This window comes from Myotis myotis, unplaced genomic scaffold (assembly GCF_014108235.1).
Source record: "Myotis myotis isolate mMyoMyo1 unplaced genomic scaffold, mMyoMyo1.p scaffold_m19_p_9, whole genome shotgun sequence".
Taxonomy (NCBI): Eukaryota; Metazoa; Chordata; class Mammalia; order Chiroptera; family Vespertilionidae; genus Myotis; species Myotis myotis.
In genome coordinates, this window is record NW_023416401.1 from 76,326,515 (window position 1) to 76,347,380 (window position 20,866).

The 20,866-nt window shown below is 42.5% G+C and overlaps 1 protein-coding gene across 6 annotated transcripts in view; it reads right to left on the reverse strand.

Moving 5' to 3' along the window:
* Positions 1-3,582: 3,582 nt before the first annotated feature.
* Positions 3,583-20,866, reverse strand: part of DZANK1 (double zinc ribbon and ankyrin repeat domains 1) — a 62,899-nt gene continuing 45,615 nt past the window's right edge. For 3 of the 6 annotated variants that reach the window (XM_036323509.1, XM_036323506.1, XM_036323505.1), the window contains 6 exons: positions 20,555-20,651; positions 19,113-19,213; positions 16,453-16,533; positions 15,794-15,921; positions 5,214-5,288; positions 3,583-4,543 (listed from right to left, as the gene is read on the reverse strand). In XM_036323509.1, the coding sequence (XP_036179402.1) occupies positions 4,420-4,543; positions 5,214-5,288; positions 15,794-15,921; positions 16,453-16,533; positions 19,113-19,213; positions 20,555-20,651 (606 nt within the window). In that variant the 3' untranslated portion in view covers positions 3,583-4,419. Of the gene's footprint in view, positions 4,544-5,213; positions 5,289-13,249; positions 13,981-15,793; positions 15,922-16,452; positions 16,534-19,112; positions 19,214-20,554; positions 20,652-20,866 lie in introns of those variants that run through there. The other 3 variants (XM_036323507.1, XR_004970110.1, XM_036323508.1) reach the window with 3 other exon arrangements.

Genomic DNA, 20,866 nt, shown 5'->3' on the forward strand with positions numbered 1-20,866 from the left:
TAGGGAATCGGGAGTGGTACAGATAATCTTGAATTCCTAAGTCCACTGTTCTACAAGAATTCAATTCCTTGGAAGACATAAGAACTGGGTCACTAGTATATTTATTAGAAAGTCTAGTCCCGTACATAGGGAGAAAATTTAGGAACTGTATTCAGACATTTCAGGGGGGAGGGGGGGAACCTTCCAGGTTTCTTCCAGAGAATGTGGCTTCCTCTGGAGCCCACCTGCATCTGGAGCTGCCTCTTCTCTTGGCTGCTGTGACAGCTCCCCTTCTGGAAATCTCTCGCCTCTTAGCTCTCAAAGGTCTATTGCTGTCTTTGCTAAACCATCTCCTAACCACCTTTCCTGCTTTTTGTCAGGCTTTCGTCCCTACTTCTCCCATTATGGAGCCTCCTTAATAATACACTGTCCCCAGCACTCCAATCCCAGGGGGTCTTTCCATTTTGACCAAACAATTCCTTAGTGTCACAGCCTGGGGTATCCAATCACACCCATCTGAGACCACCCTTAACGGTACCACCTTATTGGCACTCTAACAATATAATGGTCTTTAACCATGTTCTGTGCTCGGCCCTCCAATAACATAAGACTCTTAAAGCCACACTCCAAAATTAGTTGTGTAATACGAGGATTTAGAACTTAACAGTCGTGCTCCTCAGCACTCCATCTTAGACTTGTCTAAGGTCCCTTAAGCCATACACTCAGTAGTTTTCCAATTACAAGGCTAAAGATATTCAACCATGTTTAAAGATTGTTAATCATACCTCCTCCATTGTGTTTAAGTCCAATGGTTTTGCCCAAAATAAGTGGCCTTTAAGGTAAGGATCATTTCAAGGATGTGGGAGTAATACCTTTCAGAAAGGAAGGGAAAGGGAGAGAGAGAAATATCAATGATGAGAGAGAATCATTGATCGGCTGCCTCCTGCACACCCCCTACTGGGGATCTAGCCCGAAACTCAGGCATGTGCCTTTGACCGGAATCGAACCCGAGACCCTTCAGTCTGTAGGCCGACGCTCTATCCACTGAGCCAAACCAGCTAGGGCTAGGACTGACTTTTCTAACTAACTCAAAACCTTGAAGCCGTAATGAAAATAGGTCAAGGTTGGCTACAGAAAAATAAATTCTGCAAGGTAGCCCACACCTTCAGCCAAAATAAAATACAAACTGGAGGGAAATACTGTAGTCCATATCACAGAGAGATCTGCACAATGTTACTAGACATGGAGCTTTAAAATTAATGGTGGAGCCGGAGCGGGAGGAAGAAGGAATTCAGCTTTGCCTGAGAACAATCAAGTTCTTAACCACCCTCCTTATTTTAGCAATGGCAGAGAGTGAGGCCCGTGCTTACCACGAGCAGGCTCCATTTTCAAACTTATCAACAGAGTAGTGGGCAAAAGAGTGGTTAACAGCCCTAGCAGGTTTGGCTCAGTGGATAGAGCATCAGCCGTGGACTGAAGGGCCTTGGGTTCATTTCCGGTCAAGGGCACCCACCTGAGTTGCAGATGGATCCCTGGCCCTGTTTGGGGAGCATGTGGGAGGCAACCAATCGAAGTATCTCTTTCACATTGATGTTTCTCTCTCCCTCTTTCCCCTCCCTGCCTCCCTTCCATTCTCTCTAAAAATCAGTGGAAAAATATCCTGGGATGAGGATTAACAACAAAAAATAATAAAGTTCATAATCAACTGACTAAGGAAGTGAGATCATCCTAGCCAGTGGTCGGCAAACTCATTAGTCAACAGAGCCAAATATCAATAGTACAATGATTGAAATTTCTTTTGAGAGCCAAATTTTTTAAACTTAAACTATATAGGTAGGTACACTGTTATTAACTTAATTAGGGTGCTCCTAAGGCTTAGGAAGAGCCACACTCAAGGGGCCAAAAAGCCGCATGTGGCTTGCGAGCCGCAGTTTGCCGACCACGGTCTAGGTGGCCTAGCTGGGCCCGAGTCAACCAGTTGAAAGGCTTTAAATGCAGAACTGAGACTTCTCTGGAGAAGGAATTCCCTGGTGGGCAGGGAATTTGATCCAATTAAACACACATTCTCTTCCATTTACAAATAGTCTCAGCATCTGTTTCCGGAGAGCCCAGCCTGGGACCAGCTCTATGGTTAAAGGCACCAGCGTCCCCTATGGGTTCGTTTGTCCATCCAAAGGTATTTTGTCCAGTGATTTTTAGAGAGTGGGAGGGAGACTCACATTGTGAGCCTACCATTGCACTGGTTCCAAGCAATAATAAACATAGCTCAACTTCATTTATTTAAAAGATATAATAACTCTAAACAGATTGAAATGAAACCCAGGAATGGAATTCAGTAAGACTATGTTGTGTTTATCCCAGCAATGGAGGAGGTATGACTCAAAAACATATACTATCAATGTAATTTTCTAATGAGAAAAAATAAATTTATTTCAATGGGTGCTGAAAAATCCTTAACACAGTTTTGATTCCTGATATTTTAGTAACTTAGGAGTAAGTGGAAACTAAATTTGGCTACTGGGAAATTTACTTTCATGGATGTGGCTTGTATTACATTTCTATTACATAGTGCTGCTCTGGGCTCTAGAAGATACTCTGCCTCTATAGCATATGAAGAACATCTCCAAATCAATAAAAAACGGAGTAAGGAACTCAGTTGGCCCATAAACACGTGGGAACTCACTCACCTTGATGGTAAGGAAGGAATGGCAAATTCCAGGTCACGGAGCCCTGTGGGGACGTGGGACGAAGGCATAAAGCAGCAACCAGGCCTTGGGAGGAGATGGCAGTGGGTTCAGATGCAGGGAAGACACTGAGCCACCAACCACTGGACATTCAGCCCCGGGGACCAGGCCATCCCACCTGGAACCCTGAGCACCAACTGCAGCAGTGTCTGGTGCCCTAACCCAGCTTCCAAGAGTGATGGCCATTGTTTCACTGCTTTCTTCTAAATCTCGAACCCTGTGCAGTTTACCTTGCAGCCAACCCTGACTGATCCATAATGTAAGAGAACTCTGGGAGAGGTGGTCCCGGCTAAGCAAAGTCCATCCCCAGACACCAAACCAGAGGATCACACTCCATGGGTCTCTGCAGACACTGGTTATCCTTGCAGCGTCCTAACAAAGCCTGCCAAGGGTGTGCCAGGGGAAGACAGTGCGGCGCCACCCAACTCCACTGGGAGCTTGGATTCCAAGGACTATGCCTGTCCTCCCTATAGACAGCCACCGCTTCCAGGAAATAAAGTGCAGGTAGTGATAGCAACCACTTAACAAAGTCTGTTATTTATTGTGCTAAGTTAGTTATTTTATATTAATGAATATTCTTGTTATATACATTAAAAGAAACAATTTAGGGACTCCACGATTCAATCACCAAAGACTGAAATAACATTCTGAAAAAAGTAATAAGTCAAAATTAGGCATTCATGCAAGTACTTTATTTAAACCTTATTTGTCACCAAATTACAAGCCATAACAATAGGAATATCCACGAGTTCAACACAAGAAAAACATTTTTAATAAGCCAATCTGAAAAAGACAAATATCACATGATCTCACTTATTTGTGGAATCTAATGAACAAAATGAATTGACCAACAAAATAAGACCCAAAGCATAGAGACATGGAATAGACTGATATACCTTGATGTGGGGTTGGGGGGGACGAGAAAAGATAAACCAAAGACCTTATATACTTCTAGGCATAGCCCATGGACACAGGCACTAGAGTAGTAAAGACATGGGGGTGAGTAGGGTCTGGAAGAAGGGAGGCAAAGGAGGGGGGAAAATGGGAGTATCTGTAATGCTTTCAATAATAAAAGACATATTAAAAAAAGAAAAACATTTTTAAATAAACTCAGTCTTTATATACTAATTTGGAACCACCTACAAGACACATTAAGCAAAAGAACAAGATGGGACAGTGTGTAGTTCACTGCTATTTGTCTCACAAGAGGGGATATCACCAGACACTGATAATATATGTGTGTGTTATCTATATTTGTATTCATGCCTACTCTATATACCTGCACATGCATACACTACACACGGCTTATACAATCCTATACTGTTTCTGGAAAGACACAGTTGATACTACCACTGGCTACCTCTGCGGAGGGGAAGTGGGTGGCTGAGGGACAGGGATGGGAAGCAGATTTTTCACTACACAACACTTCATACTTTTTAGCTTTGAACTTTGTGCAATTATTATCTATTGAAAAAGAAATTCTAAAACAAGCAGCAATAAGACATGCATCAAGTTCATCACCATCACATTAGGAAATACCCATGCTTCCACTGTCATATAATTAAAAGACAAAAACATATGAGTTCATCTTAACCACAATTACCAAACCTCAAATACACATTTCAGAAGGAAACGAGCAAAGAACCGCCAGAGCTGGATGGTTTCTTTAAGTGAAGCTCCGTGGAGGCCCTAGCGTCTAATAGTCATCAAGGCCCAGCTTAGCAGCAAAGAGCGAGGTGATGAGGTCATCCCCAATTGTCAGAGCCAGGTCACGGGGCGTGTGGCCTCTAATATTCTTCTTTCGGATGCTTGCATTGCATCTGGGAAAGGAATGGGGGTGAACTGAAGGACATAGGCACTTGGACCTGGGCGCCTGGCTCTTCCTTGACACGGAGGCCAGTCCGGGAGCCTTCTGGCCCCACCTTCCCAATTCTGTCCCCAAGAGGCCACCATGACCCTGAGCCTCAAGGGTGGCTCTTAAACGGGTGGGACCTTTTGAGGGACTTCCTGATTTCAGATGTTCAATTGCCAATCCTGGATCTTGGTCCCCATTGCATCAAAGTCGTACAACTAAAGGTGTTTAAGAGGTGGGCAACATCTTAATTGCGTGTTTAAAAGCTCCTAATGGCCCTAGCTGGTTTGGCTCAGTGAATAGAATGCCAGCCTGCGGACTGAAGGGTACCGGGTTTGATTCCAGTCAAGGCACAGGCCTGGGTTGCGGGCTTGATCCCCAGTAGGGGGCATGCAGGAGGCAGCCAATCAATGATTCTCTCTCAGCATTGAAGTTTCTATCTCTCCCTCTCCCTTCCTCTCTGAAATCAAGAAAATATATTAACAACAAGCTCTAGTCCCAGAAGCCATGGTGAGTGGTGGCCTCCATTGACTGGATTAACTATATATTCAGGCGCCAGGACCCTCTGAAATCACCCCAGGTCAGCAGGGGGAGCACTGTGGCCCTCAGAAGTCTCCCCAAGCGGCCAGGGAACTTACCCCAGTAAAGCAGCGATACACTCCCTTCCTGCCATGCCAAGCAGAGTTGCTTCATGAAGAGCTGTATTTTGGTACCTGTTTGGAGAAAAAAATCACCCTGGCTAAAAAAAAACTGGAGAGGGAGCACATGACCAAAGGGGCCTTGGTTTCACCCACTGACCTCTTTAACAAATTGAGATAATCTCTTGAGTCTCCCCTCACTGCCGCTTCCCTTGGAGAAATACTGTGATGGTGGCTAAGCTGTGATGTTAGGTAGAAAGTGAAACGTCTATGGACACATTCATTTTTTATTATGTATTTTTAAAAATTTATCTGACACATTCATATCTTAAAGTGAGAAACCCCACAAAGATCTGGTTTATAGGTGATTTAACAAATGCTAATAAATACTATTTTAGTAAATTTCCTGCCAGAGTTTATGGAACATATTAGACACAGTCTCACCACTGGCTTGGACCTCTTGGGCATTGTCTGTATCAGCGGTCGCCAACTGGTGGTCCGTGGACCACTGGTGGTCTGTGAGGTCTGAAAGGTTGGCGACCACTACTGGTCTATATGATAATAACCTTTCAGGGCTGAGGCTACTATTCCTTTTTAATATATATATATATATATATATATATTTTAATTGATTTCAGAGAGGAAATGAGAGGGAGGGAGAGAGAGAAACATCAATGATGACAGAATTACTGATCAGCTGCCTCCTGCACACCCCCTACTGGGGATCGAGCCTGCAACCCAGGCACGTGCCCTGACCAGGAGTCAAACCATGACCTTTGGTTCAAAGGTAAACACTCAACCACTGAACCACACAGGCTGGGCGGAGGCTCCTATTTTTGTGTAGGAAAATGACTTTGGCTTCAGTGAGTTGGGTTTGTAGGCTATGAAAATAAACACCAATCTTAGAACCCACAGAGCAAGCTCTAGAGCAGTGATGGCGAACCTTCTGAGTTTGGCATGTCAGCATTTTGAAAAACCTTAACTCTGGTGCCGTGTCACATATAGAAATTTTTTGATATTTGCAATCATAGTAAAACAAAGACTTATATTTTTGATATTTATTTTATATATTTAAATGCCATTTAACAAAGAAAAATCAACCAAAAAATGAGTTTGTGTGTCACCTCTGACACGCGTGTCATAGGTTCGCCATCACTGCTCTAGAGCATATTTTGCTGCATGCCAGACTGTCTCTCCACCTTGCCTGGCCAGGTTTGGCCCAGAGAGAGAGCAGTGGATGCCTGAAATGGAGGATGGGGTGATACCTGCATTCTAGAACTCATGAAAGGATCCTGATCAGAGATGGCAGGAGTGATGGTACATGGGAGTCACGATTGGAGTAGAAAGGGGATGAACAATGGAAGTTCTGCATTTTCCCAGGCCTGCTCTTTCCCCTGATACCACCACTCCATCCCCTGCACCTGCAAATATACCTGCAGCCATCAATTTATCCCAAAGGAAAGAAAAATATGGTGACCTCTTCTCTGAAAAAGATAAATGGTGCCTCCAGAAAAAAATCAGGTAAGCAATTACCATGCCCAGAGGGGAGTCTTCCACTTGTCTCCATCTGAGAGCAGCTTCATCTACCCCCAAAACTCACCAGTTGACAAACTCCCCTCAAGTACACAGAATCCCATTCATTTAGCATATTCCCCATTTTAATATGGACAGACAACAAAGGACCACAGACATCTGAGAAAAACCAAAACATGCAACATAAATTTTTAAAAGATGAAATCTAATTGGTATCCTCAGAACGATTGAAGACAGTATCAGACAAAAATATGAGGCCATGAAGAAAAAACAAACACAGGGAGGCAGAAGGAAAACAACCATGTGATGACAACGGAAGAGATTGGAGTGATGCAGCTACAAGCCAATGAATGCCAAGAGTTGCTGGGACCTACAAAAAGCTAGGAGAAGGCAAGGATAATTCTTTCCTAGAGCCTTCAGAGAAAATATGACCTTCTGACACCTTGATTTCAGACTTCTGATCTCTGGAACTTTAAAAGAATAAATCTGTTGTTTTCAGCCAAGAAAAAAAGGAAGAAGAAACGATAAGAACAAAAAGTAGCTCTTAAAAAGTAAACATATGATTGTTGAAATCAAAAGTATTAAACAGGAGGGTTAAGAAAATCTCTTAGAAAAAGGGAGATAAAAGTATGGGAAAAAGATCCAGAGACGGAGAGGCATTGATTGGACTGTCGGGACTTGGAGGGAAGGTAGGGGAGGGTGGGGGTAAGGGGGAAAGATCAACCAAAGGACTTATATGCAAGCATATAGGCCTAATCAATGGACATGGACAACGGGGGGGTGAGGGCATGAGCGGGGGGGGGGGGTAGAGGGTAACGTGGGGACAAGGACACATATGTAATATCTTAATCAATAAAAAATATATTAAAAAAAAAAAGTATGGGAAAAAGTATATAAATAGGAGATCAATTCAAGAGGTCCACCATCAAACTAATAGGAATTCTAGAAGGAGAGAACAGAAAAAAATGGAGAGATAAAAGAAATCTCTCTTGAACTGAAGAAAAACATGACTTTTTAGACTTAAAAGGGCTAACTGGGTGAATGAAAAATGGCACATGAAAAAAAAGACACCCTTGTGAAACATCAAAGATAAATGTTTCTAGAAAGAACAAATAGGTCACAAATAAAAATTTGCTGTAAAATTTTCATGGCTATGTGGGATGCTAGAAAGTAAGAGAGCAAGGCTTTCTAAGACTTGAGGAAATTTTATTTTGAACACAAATTAATAGTAGTCAAAGTATTAATCAAGAGTGAAGACAAAAAAAGCCATTTTTAGGCCATTCGAGGACTCAGAAAGTTATTTCTACACACCCTTTCTGAAGAAGTTACCTGAGGCCACACTTTATCCTGACAAAGGTCAAAAGCAAGAAAGAGGAAAATGTGAACAATAACTACAGGTTAATTCCAATAAAATAAAAATCCCACAATGACCATTGTACAGCAGGGCTGGAAAGCTATCAGGCAAAATCCAAATAGAAAATGTACTCCAAGAAGAATGTCTCTAAGAAGAACGACACTGAAAAAGTAAGAAGTCAGACAGGATTATGAATTTGGTAACGCTATGTTCTTTTTCAAACCTTAAAAAAAACAGAGGCAATCATAAATTCCAGGAAAATTAAAGATACAAAAGTTATATGTTAGTCATAGTTTATGAAAGAATATGAAATGTGATAGGATTTTGAATAATTAATGGTGTGTAAAGAGAATCAATTTGGCATTTCTGGTAAGAAAATTTTACTTTGAGTGGCCTAGGGGTCATCATCTCAGATCCACAAAGAAGAAAATGTAATCACAACGTACCTCTTAATTCTTCAATGACCAATATTTATATAGCTATTACAGTGCAATTGCTCTTTGTGCTTCTCAGCTATTGAAATCAATGATTGGAATAAATTATAATTAGGATAACTAATCACAAGGAATAGAAGTCTTCATTATTTTAACACAAGAAAATATAACTGTGATCAGCCTTGTAAAAATAATAATAGAAATAAAATAGTAATAGAAATTGTGAGATGGAAGGGGAAGAAGAGGTAGAGGTAAAGATAGGGAGCAGTAATATACAGTTATATGCATTTATATACAAGGCAGTCAAGAGATACCATTGAAAGATAATGGTCAAGGCTCTGGCTGGGTAGCTCAGTTGGTTAGAACATCACCCTGATATGCCAAGGTTGTGGGTTTGATCCCTCGTCAGGGCACATACAAGAATCAACCAATGAATGCATAAATGAGTGGGACAACAAATCTCTCTCAAATAAATCTAAAAAAGATAGCAATCAAAATATGAGTTTAGAACATTATTTATAGCAGGAATTAATAAAAGAACCAAAAATAGTAATAGAATGATTAAAACATGAATATGGGGATAGAAATAATCAGGTGGGGTCAGTGAGCCAAATCATCATCTGGCATGGCAAGAATCAATAGATAATACCTAAGCATGATAAATCAGGAATTATCAGTTTAAGCATATTATTTAGTGACAGAAGTAGCTGACTCCCAGGAAAGTTAAAAAATATTTCAATGTAGCTCTAGCCAGTTTGGCTTGGTGGATAGAGCATCAGCCAGTGGACTTGAAGGGTCTTGGGTTCAATTCCTATCAAGGGCACATGACCAGGTTGCAGGCTCAATCCCCGGTTGGGGGATGCAGGAGGCAGCCGATCAATGATTCTCTCTCATCATTGATGTTTCTATCTCTCTCTCCCTCTCCCTTCCTCTCTGAAATAAAAAATATATATATCTAAACAACAACAACAAAATATTTCAATGTAGTTGTCCCTGGGGACAAGAAATGGGGATTAAGAAGTGAGGACATGATATTTCATTTACATAATAATCTCCAGGTCCCTCCATGCTGTTTCAAAGAGTAATAGATTCTTCTTTTTTTTACAGCTGCATAGTATTCCCTTGTGTAAATATACCATAGCTTTCCAGTCAGAGAAAGACAAATATCCATGATCTCTCTTATATGTGGAATCTAATGAACAAAACTAACTGATGAGTGAAATAGAACCGGAGGCATGGAAACATGAAACAAACTCAGAGGGAAGAGGGCAGGGGGCAGGAAGAGATTAATCAAAGAACTTATATGCAAAGATGCATTGCCCATGAACACAGAAAATAGGGTGGTGAAGGCCTAGGGCAGGGTGGGAACTGGGTGGAGGGCACAATGAGGATAAAAGGGAGGACATCCGTAATACTCTCAACAAAAAAGGTAAAAAATAAATTCAGCAAAAACAACAAAAAAAAGAAGTGAGGGCAGAGGAGTGCTAATCCCTTCTATAGGATTTGACTTTTCAATCATGTGCATGTCTTACTTTGACAAAATTAAAAAATTATTTGGCATGTAAGAATTGTTTTCAATAAACAAATACAAATTTTTTAAATCTTTCTGCCAGCCCAGATGGTGTGGTTTAGTGGTTGAGCATGACCCATAAACTAGGACAGTGATGGTGAACCTATGACACGCGTGTCAGAGGTGACACGCAAACTCATTTTTTTGGTTGATTTTTCTTTGTTAAATGGCATTTAGATATATAAAATAAATATCAAAAATATAAGTCTTTGTTTTACTATGGTTGCAAATATCAAAAAATTTCTATATGTGACACGGCACCAGAGTTAAGTTAGGGTTTTTCAAAATGCTGACACGCCGAGCTCAAAAGGTTCGCCATCACTGAACTAGGAGGTCACGGTTCAATTCCAGGTCAGGGCACATGCCCAGGTTGCAGGCTTGATCCCCAGTAGGGGGTGTGCAGGAGGTAGCCGATCAATGATTCTCTCTTATCATTGATGTTTCTCTCTCTTTCTCCCTTTCCCTTCCTCTCTCTGAAATCAATAAAAACATATTTTTAAAAAATCTTTCTGCCAGACTAATCATAAATAAGGAAATCTCACTTTGGAACAACCTCTCCAATAGTCCTCTGCACCTAAAGCAAGTCTGTTGCAGACTAATTCTGTGTCTCTGGTCCAAGGGGGTAGGTTTGGGTCCTTTTCTGACCACACCCTCTATTCTTCTACCTGGCTTTATTATCTGCAGCACTTATTCTCCGAAGTTACTTATTCATTTGCCTGTTTATTGTCTGCCTCCTCCACTAAACTATAAACTCCACGAGGGAAGGATTTTGTCGTCATCACTGCTGTATCTCCATTACCTAGAAGGTGACTGGCACACAGTAGGTGCTCAATAACCACTAGTGAAATGAAGACATCCATGAAAAGAATGAACAGACAAATTAAAGGAAGAAGTATTGCCTCCAAGGTTGAAGCCTATATGAGTTGCAAGAATTTCAGGTAAATATAACTATGACCCATACAGATGTGGAAGGGTAATCCTCTGATTTGGGCACCAGAATCTGAACTGTCCACTTAAATAGATGGCTCTCCATTTTCCAGAGTAAATGAGAAACTGAGTACTTTCACTGATTTTCACTGCAACAGCACTCCAAAAGCATCAAACACCCTAATGGTTCGAGATCTTATCTAGTTTTAAATCTTATCCTGCACATGACTTCTGTTACTTAAATAACTTATTTGGCCAAGGCTCCTGGTGTCAAGCAAATCTGAATGGTGTTTTTCCTCCTATTTTCCCAGAGGCAATAGATGGAAGTGTCAAAGCAATGTGCCTTATGCCAGAATTTCCAAAGGTTTGCCCATTGGTTCTACATAGTTTCTTCAAGTAACTAAGTTTTGGGGATCAGTCTTCATGATATCATCATCATCATCATCATCATCATCATCATCATCATTTTTATCAGGTCAACATAACTGACTTCTCAGGTACAGGAGGAAATCCCCAGTGTCCAATAGCATTATGAGGCCATTTCCTTACCAAGTGCCATGTTGGGCTGTCTCGTAAAAGCTCAATTCATATTAAAACATTGTGGATGGATCACAAGAATTCTCGTGTTTTCTATTCTAAGGCTTGTGGCCAATCATACTTTCAAAAGATATTAGCTTGTAAGAACATGTAATAAATAACTTCAAAATGCAATGGGTATTTAATTTTAAAGCGTGCCTTTAACATTTATGTAAAACTTTTTTGTACTCATTCAATAGAAACTTATCTGGCCACTGGGTAAAGCTAGCAATAGAACTACTGATCCTCAATATGTTAAGAACAGTCTTTATATCCTCACTACTCGAACTATGGTACCTGGACCAGTGGCATCCTCCTAGATCAACTGTATATGCATTTTAATAAGATCTTTGGGTGATTCATATGTGCAGTAAATTATGAGAAGCTCTTATCAAGTCCAACTTCTTAGAATTTGATATATTAAAAGACTATAACATGCCTTTTCTTAATTATGAAAACTCAGGCTTAGGAAGATTTGGTGATATCTATTAAGAGTAATAGAATATAGAACTTAAACTAACTTAAATTGTATTAACCAGTTCTAACACCTTTCACTCTGGGTTTCATCGTGCGGTCCATATTTCCCATTCTAAACCTGCTACCACTTATTAATGTCCAATTATTAGACTCTTCATAGGAACTACAAATACATGGTCTCATTTTCTCCTCCAACCAATTCTATGACAATAAGTATTATTATCTCTATTTTATGGATAAAAAGGCCTAGCAAGAAGAATATGCTCATTTTCTCTACATTTTGCTCTTGTCTGCTCTTCCCTGTCCTCTGTCACCACAGAGGAGACTATGTGCTCTCTCTCCAAGAGCGGAATGTCCAGCGCTCACCTTCTAAGTTTACACTTTTCATGAGGTCTATTGGATTACCTCTGCCTGGCTCTCAGTCATTCTGATCGTTTGTTCATCTATTCAGCACACATTTGAATGCCAGCCTGATGTCCCCATTTGTGCCAGGGCCAGGGTCCTCTCTCCAGGAGCTCAGGGTACCAGTTGTAAATGCAGGCAGAGGGGTACACAGCATGTGATGGGAGCACTGACAAAGGATGTCTCAGTCACACCAGTGACACCAATCTCCTCCGTATCTTCCAGCTTCCCTTCTCCCTAGTAGCATATGGCTTAACTGTTTGCCACTTCACCCCTCAGGTTCCTTGGGTCTTTATAAGACACTTACCATTTGAACTTAGATATGCCGATGGTGTCGCCACATTTCCCAAGTAGACATAATGATCGTCTTTCTTCACAACTCTCCCCAATCTGAGAGCAGAGTGTGTATTCTATTTACAGTTTAGTTTTGGAAAATGATGAATTGTGACTCTGTCAATTCTAATTTTGTATACTGCTCATCAAACAACTCAAATATGGAAAGTTAGGGGGAGAAGAGGGAGGAAGTGGAAAAGGGCATAGAGGGGATAAATGGTGACGGAAAAAATAAAATAAATATATGGAAGGTGTGCTAGGTGGAATACACCTCCTTGTCAGAACCCCATGCTTCAGAGTAGTTTGTGAGTTTGTTCCTCTGAATAGCGGTGTTCTCTCATCAGACCTTCTAGAACATGTTTTGTACAGTAGTTATAACTTTGTGTTCCTGGAATTTGTATTTTAAAGAAATTTTACTCTTAATGAACAAACAACTCAAACTGTTTATTCAAATCTAAGCATCATAGTGGATTAAGGTACATTCTCTTTGTAAATCTTGAATTACCTAACAGAACAAATCTCCACAGCTGAACCTCTAAGAAATAGACTGCGGGTTGCATTTTCTTCACCTGGAGCAGATTGAGAGATTAATTGTCTGAAACTCCCGTGAAGAAGGGCAGCTATTGTCCAAAGCAGACAACACTCCTCTGTGTCCTTCTCCCAGTGAGACCTTGAGTCTGTTTCTGAAGTCTGCGAAGAGGTATCAGCTTCGGTGGAGAATGTGTACCTGGCCTTTTCCTTCCTGTTGAATATGAGTTTATTCTCATAGAAATGATACAAACATGGTCAACAGAAACACTAGGGAGGGCCTCTGCTACCTGCCAACCTCCTTAATGGAAGTGACCTCATGTGGAAGCCAACAGGGCTGCTTCTCTCCACTAGCCAAACATGCCTGGGAGGGAAGGCGCATTTCAATCTGGGTGTGCTGAGGACAACGCACTGGGCCTCTTCTCCAGGATAGCCAGGTCTCCGACTGGCTTATACCTGAAGAGCAGTCGGGTGAATGGAAACTTGAGGTCATGTTCCTGGATCCACAGAGGTCCAGCTGTGGAGCAGAGGGCAGGCTGACCTAGGCCTAAATACTTCAAACCAACAAATATAAACCAGACTTGCATCATTTGGCTTCCAGTGGGAAAATGTGCTTTCCTCTATTGGCATAAACTGAAAAGGAAGAAGAGATCTCTGAGCTCTATATAGGGGGAAGGCATTCAGTCTAGCGTTCCTCCCTCCTTCCCATGTGAGCTAAATTCTGCTAATAGTACCCAGGAGCATGCAGTAAGAATGACAAAGGGCTATTATACACCCTTGAGACAGATGGCATAACCACAGACTTAGTAGAAATGCAATGAGATCACATGGATAAATGACATGGTGGGTTCAAATGGTGATGAAGCAAAAACAAAAACTGAAGAACACCAAAGAAAACCAGTAAATCTGTTGCCCGTCCAGAATAGTTTCATCCTCTTAGCTGGGTTTTTCATAAAGCTAGGACTCATCAGACTTAAGCATCAGCTCAAAATGTGCTCAATATATTTTTGTATTAACCATAACATACTTAAATGCTATAAGAAAAGATTATCTGAATTATACAAATATAAACTATACCTTCACACAAAACAAAGTAGTATTTTTATAGCTAATGATGATACAAGTGTGGGATAAAGAAGTTGACAGAGTATGATGAATGTGAACCCTACGAAAACTTAAGAAAGTAAACTCCAGCCATCAAATGTTTACACCAATGTGCCAAAATCCTGCTATAAAATAAAACTAAAAAGGGGGTCATGCCTACTGGTATAGTATAGCTGTCTTTTTGGCAAAGACTAATAAAAATGCACATCAAAAATTAAGAGGGATATATTTTGAATAAAAACACTAGAAGAAATTTTGAAACAGAGAAAAACAGAAGCAAAACTACTGAACTTTTGTCCCCTATGCTGGCTTGAGATACTCAGCAGTATGATTCACGGAGCTGGGCTTCGACCAGGGGTGGGCAAACTTTTTGACTCGAGGGCCACACGGGTTCTTAAACTGGACCGGAGGGCCGGAACAAAAGCATGGACGGAGTGTTTGTGTGAACTAATATAAACTCAAAGTAAACATCATTACATAAAAGAGTACGGTCTTTTTTTTTTTTTAGTTTTATTCATTTCAAACGGGCCGGATCCGGCCCGCGGGCCGTAGTTTGCCCACGGCTGGCTTCGACCCTGTCTTAATAATAATTCAGGAGGCAGTAATGTTAGACACCTGGGATGCCCCTCGAGACCTCTAGTTCAACAGCTTGGTCAGCAGGATAGGCAGTTAACAGGAAGGACCCATACTCAAGGAACTTTCCACCCCAGGTTTCCTACTATTTGCAAGAGAGCAACAGGAACACAGGCTGGGAGAGGTCAAGAGGCAGGACAGCACCAAGACTAGGACAGTAGGTAACAAAGTCATCACACATGACTTGGTATCACTCTGTCCTGCTTCACAGCTGGGGAAACCAAGGCACCAGGAGATTTTGTGGTGAACTCAGATGGACCCGTCTCCTCCCCAATGATGTTAACATATGAGACAACTGTATATCATTTTCTTTGTGCATTAACTTCATGGGTATATTCCTATGGGGCTCTCTTCTCTTACGGGCCTTAACAATTCAGATCATGACGAAAACATTGGTTAACACCCTAAGCACTAAGAACCTGCCAGCCCCACGATAGTATACATTCATGAATTAACAAAATGTACCGTCCTTTATAAAAGCTACTAAAATTTAGGCAATCCAAAGGTCCATTTTGAAGATTTCGTTCTATCCAGATTTAGAAAATATGGGCGGTTGAGTCTCTCACTAAGGCCACAATGGGTGCGGATGGTGCCTAAGTGGATGAAATTGCACAGGGCATGCATGTAGCTGATCCTGCTGCAGCAGAGCTCAAGGTACTGGCTGGCTGCCGCATGGCGCCAGAACTCTCCTCCATTGTGTCTCACTTACGGTCCCCACGGCCGCTCGAGGTCTGCTCCTCTCTGCACGAGGACTGGGATTGCTTCATGGTGCCTATTGATCACAGCCACGGTAATAACGGGTCGGTCTTCATTGTCACTGCAGTTGGGATCTGCTCCCTGCAGCACATGGAAAAGGACAAGCCTGCCACAAAACCCTGCACTCAGGAGCATCTAATCGCCTTCTTAGTCACTAACAAACATCCTTGATGGAACTAAACGGCTTTAAATCCACAGAGAAGGGAATCAGGAACCCCGAGACCCAACAAAGAACAGACAGAGCTGCCATGGCACTAGGGTGGTAAAACTTCTGTTTCCACATTGGGAGGAGTAGGCACCCAGACAACCTTGCTTCTTTAGGAAACATGACGGTCACACGGGATCTCACAGACCAGGGATTCTGTCCACCATCATGCACGTTATTTGGGCTTATATGCACTTTTCTGCCTATTTCTTTTGTCATAAAAACTAGCAACAGGTAACAACAATTCATGTAAAGCTTTGGACTCGCCATTTAATCCATTCCCAGCATTAAAAAATTTAACTGGCCCTGTGATAATCACAACATTGGACAGAACTTCCATCTGAAAGAGACAGAGATGAAACATAGGCTGGAACCCCCAGAGAGACTTGCTCTTCGGTTGCACTTACTTCATCAAGCAACTGTTCAATCACAGAGACTCTTCCTTCCCCTGTCGGTCCGACTTCCTTCAGCAGGAGCCTGTTTTCGGGCTGCAGCATTACAGAATGTGGTCATTTCCACTGCCGCAAAAATACTTTTACTGACAAGTCCCTCTTAACCAGGCTCAACCCTCGAGGTAAATGTTTCCTCTCCAGGGTTAAGTTCTGAGCCCCAGGGACAGGGGAGCATGAGCAGAGCGTGTGTGTGTGTGTGTGTGTGTGTGTGTGTGTGTGTGTGGTCTCCAACAGCCAGCAGGACTGAAAAAACCCACCTAATGTACATTTTCCTGGTCTTTGAAACACTGCCTTGATGAAGGACACCACACTCACATTGTTTTACATTATTAAAGACAGGGATGCAAGGAGAAATCTTACCAAAACCAAGAAACACCACACTAGTTTTATTATGACCATTTCTAGGAGAAGCAACCAGGTGAATCCTAAAATTTACTTTGCATGCTGGTATAAAGTGCTCAAAGTCAGCCTAAGTATGACAGTTCACAATACATGCACCTGAGGTGTGAGTGAACCAATAAAGTCAACCTCTTGCTTGGGGGGAAAATAACCTCCCTATCATCTACCTATCATCAGAAATCTGAAGACTTTATTATCATTATAGTTTCAAAATGCAGTGGAATTTATCTTTATATCATCTTTCCTTATGGAGAAAGGAGTGCAAATGCTGGCTACTGGAAGACTAAAGGAAGCAGTCTAGAAAGCAGGAGACATTACCTCTAGTAGGTTTCTGCCACTGGATCCCACCCAGGGGTGACTATGGGATAGTTCCGGGACCACCATTTCCCCGTTTATAGAGCGAAAGTAATGCCACCCCTCCCTGGCTCCCTGGAAGCCACGGGGATGAGGACACTGGCCAGGGCCTCTGAGCCTTTGGAAGAAGATGCAAGGTTCACCCTGTGTCCTCCCAGTGAGCAGCTCAGAACAAGATGCTCTAATCCATCGGAGGGCGGGGGCAGTTGTTTATACTGAATTCCATTCCTTATGGGGAAAAAATGTACTAGAATGTCAACTTCATGAGGTCTGAGACCTTTATGGCTTTTGTTTCTTTTCAACACCTAGAACTGCACCTAGAATAGATGTGCTCAAAAGTAATCACTGGATGAATGAACAGATGGTATAGCTTCTGTCACTTGTCCCCTAAATGAGAATGAGAAGATAAAGGCACATAACACTGGGGGATTCAGATCATGTACAGAATAAGTGGGTAGAATTTCCAAAATGGTAAAATTGTTATGAAGTTTATGGAATCCTATACTTCTCTTACACTTACTGACAATATTTCAAACTGGGAGAAGGTAGAGTACAAGGAATCATAAGCAATTAAGTTTACAACAATTCTCAGGTATTCTTCCCAAATTTATTAGTGTTTATGACACAAGATGAAGAGCAGAGTCCCTGCCTCCAGAGGAATCACAATGCAAGCTCGGCGGCAGGTTTGTGTGTCCTGAGGACCCTTCGGGCCTGGCTTAACTGAAAGTTGGAGGGCGTGACTGACCCTGTGTCCATCCCTACTTCCAGCTGGAGACCCAGGCTCTGGGCTTGTTGCCAAGTACCTCTGTTCTCTACTGCAGCCAGAGTACTGACTACAAGGTGAGGTGATGGACGGAGCAAGGACACCCACTGTCTCTTTCTGCAAAGCTCCCGCTGAAATTATTTAAACTCTACCAGCTGTGGAAACTCTGAAAGGATGCCATCAGTGGATCAGAGGATCAGAAATGGTGAGGAATCCAGAGATTGAAAGTTGATGGGATCTGACTGACAAGGAAACCTAACCAAAGAAAAAACCTGGGTGAAAACCAGGGTGAGTGTGTTTTCTTCAGGGAGCCCTGCGGATGCTCAAAGTTAATCAACAAGAAGGGTGGAAGCTGAGTGCTGGGCCACATCATGAGTGTGTCATTAGAGGGCCTTATTGTAAGTAGCTGAGATGGCTGGTGTCCTCCTCTCCAATGCAAGGACAGGAGGCTTTTGCTCTCTGCTTAAACCCTGATAGCTATTTTCCAGAGAGTTCATGATTTGCTTCACAGGCACCTCCTGGGAGCACTGGGGCCCAGGAAGGGCAGAGCCCCAACCTCTATGACAGACATAGGGAAGGGTCTGGAAGACAGCTCACACCGGAGTACTTCGCAGCACCACCCTCACCACCAGAGGAAAGGCCTTCTTGTACTTTCTCCTGCCCCTGCCCACAACCCTCCAGGGAAGCCTGCCCCAAGTATGCTCATCCACCCACACAGAGACTCCAGACCCACCCATGCTGGGCACCCATGCCAAGTGCTTGTGAGAATCAAACTAGCTCTTCATTTGTTAATGTGACCAGACAACCAAGGATCATCACATTTGAGACAAACCAAAAATAAGAACGAGAAAGATGGGCACACAGAACTGACACCATAGGAAGCAGAGGTGATTCAGGACACTGATGAGAATTTTTAAATAATTCTAATTAATCATCTTGAGATATTTTAAAGGATTCCAAAAAATCAATACAAACTGTCATGAAAAAAGGAACAAAAAATGAAAAAATATATTCTTCCATTAAACAAAAAATCTCAAAATAAAACATTAAGTAGACAGGCCAAAGAAGACATCTGTTAAGGACCAAGGGATACACATACTGTAAGCTGCTCCTTCCTTTCTTGAAATGTTCTGGTCTTGAAAGTCTTCGTCCTCTTGATTTTTTCAGTGGTATCTGAGGTGCTGTGGCAGTAGTCGCTCACTGGAATGACAAAGAGTTGTGGACCAAAATGATGCCCCCCAGCCTCTCCTACAGATATAGAACTAGAGTCTAGTGCAGGGGTGGGCAAACTTTTTGACTCAAGGGCCACAATGGGTTCTTAAACTGGACTGGAGGGCCGGAACAAAAGCATGGATGGAGTGTTTGTGTGAACTAATATAAATTCAAAGTAAACATCATTACATAAAAGGATACAGTCTTTTTTTTTTTTTTAGTTTTATTCATTTCAAACGGGCTGGATCCGGCCCATGGGCCGTAGTTTGCCCACGGCTGGTCTAGTGCCATGCCCCTCAAGAGGATAAAATAGATTTTGTAGAAATTTCTGTTTGATTAAATCTGGTACGAAGGATTCCGGTAGCCATTCATCTCAGTCTAGGACCAGAGAGGATGGGGGCGGGGGGGAGGAGAAGAATTGAAATGACTATAGTTTTTAGTCCCCAAAGAGCACTCCACCCCTGTTTATCTCCCTAAGCCTGTGAAAGACTTCGAAAGTCTCACCCCTGCCTTCAGGGAAGCCAGCGAAATAAAATGGCTGGCACATGAAAGTAAGACATATGGTTGGGCTGGCAAATTTTAAGCAATTCTGCCATCCTTGCCAAGTCAGTGTGTTCCTGGTCAATGGCTTTAAAATCAATGGAAGGACCCTAGCTGGTTTGGCTCAGTGGATAGAGTGTTGGCCTGCAGACTAAAGGGGCCCTGGTTGGGTTCTGGCCAAGGGCACATGCTCGGGTTGCGCGCTCAATCCCCAGTAGGGGGCATGCAAAAAGCAGGCAATTAATGATTCTCTCTCATCATTGATGTTTCTATCTCTCTCTCCCTCTCCCCTCCTCTCTGAAATCAATAAAATATATTTACAAAACCTATATAATAAAAGCCTAATATGCTAAGTGTCCAGTCGGCCAATTGGCCATTCAACTAATCAAAGCGTAATATGCTAATGATATGCTAACACCACTCAACCGCTGGCTATGACGTGCACTGACCACCAGGGGGCAGACGCTCCGACCAGTAGGTTAGCTTGCTGCTGGGGTCCGGCCGATCGGAACTGGGTGAGATGGACCGGACACACCCTAGAGCCCTCCCACGGTCCCTCTCTGGCTGGCCAAACTCCGCCGTCCCTCCCCGGCCCCAGTCATGCACTGGTGGGGTCCTTTGGCCTGGCCTACACCCTCTCGCAATCCAAGCTAAGGGACCCCCCCAGTGTCCGAATTTGGTGCACTGGGCCTCTAGTAAATAAATGAATAGTATCTACTGTACCAATGTTAATAGTAATGTACTTATAAAAAAATAATAAAATAAAATCAATGTAAGGGCACAACTTACCCAAGCTATACCTGCTGCCAAATATCCCATGACCACCCTCGGTGACAGTGCTCAGAAAGTGGTCGCTGAAATTCATCGCCTTACTCAGGTAAAAGTTCTGGCCAATAAAAAAATGCAAGCACCGTGATGATAAGGCTGCTGTGTCCTAACACCTCCCTGCCAACCTGTTCTTCTTTCTGTTAATGACAACTCTGTCCACACCTGGACATCCTTCCTACAACTCCCTCACACCCAGGATGTTCTGTTCATTCAGCCTCTTAAACAGGTCCTCAGTCTGGCCCCTCCTCTCGGTCATTACAGCCTCACACTGGG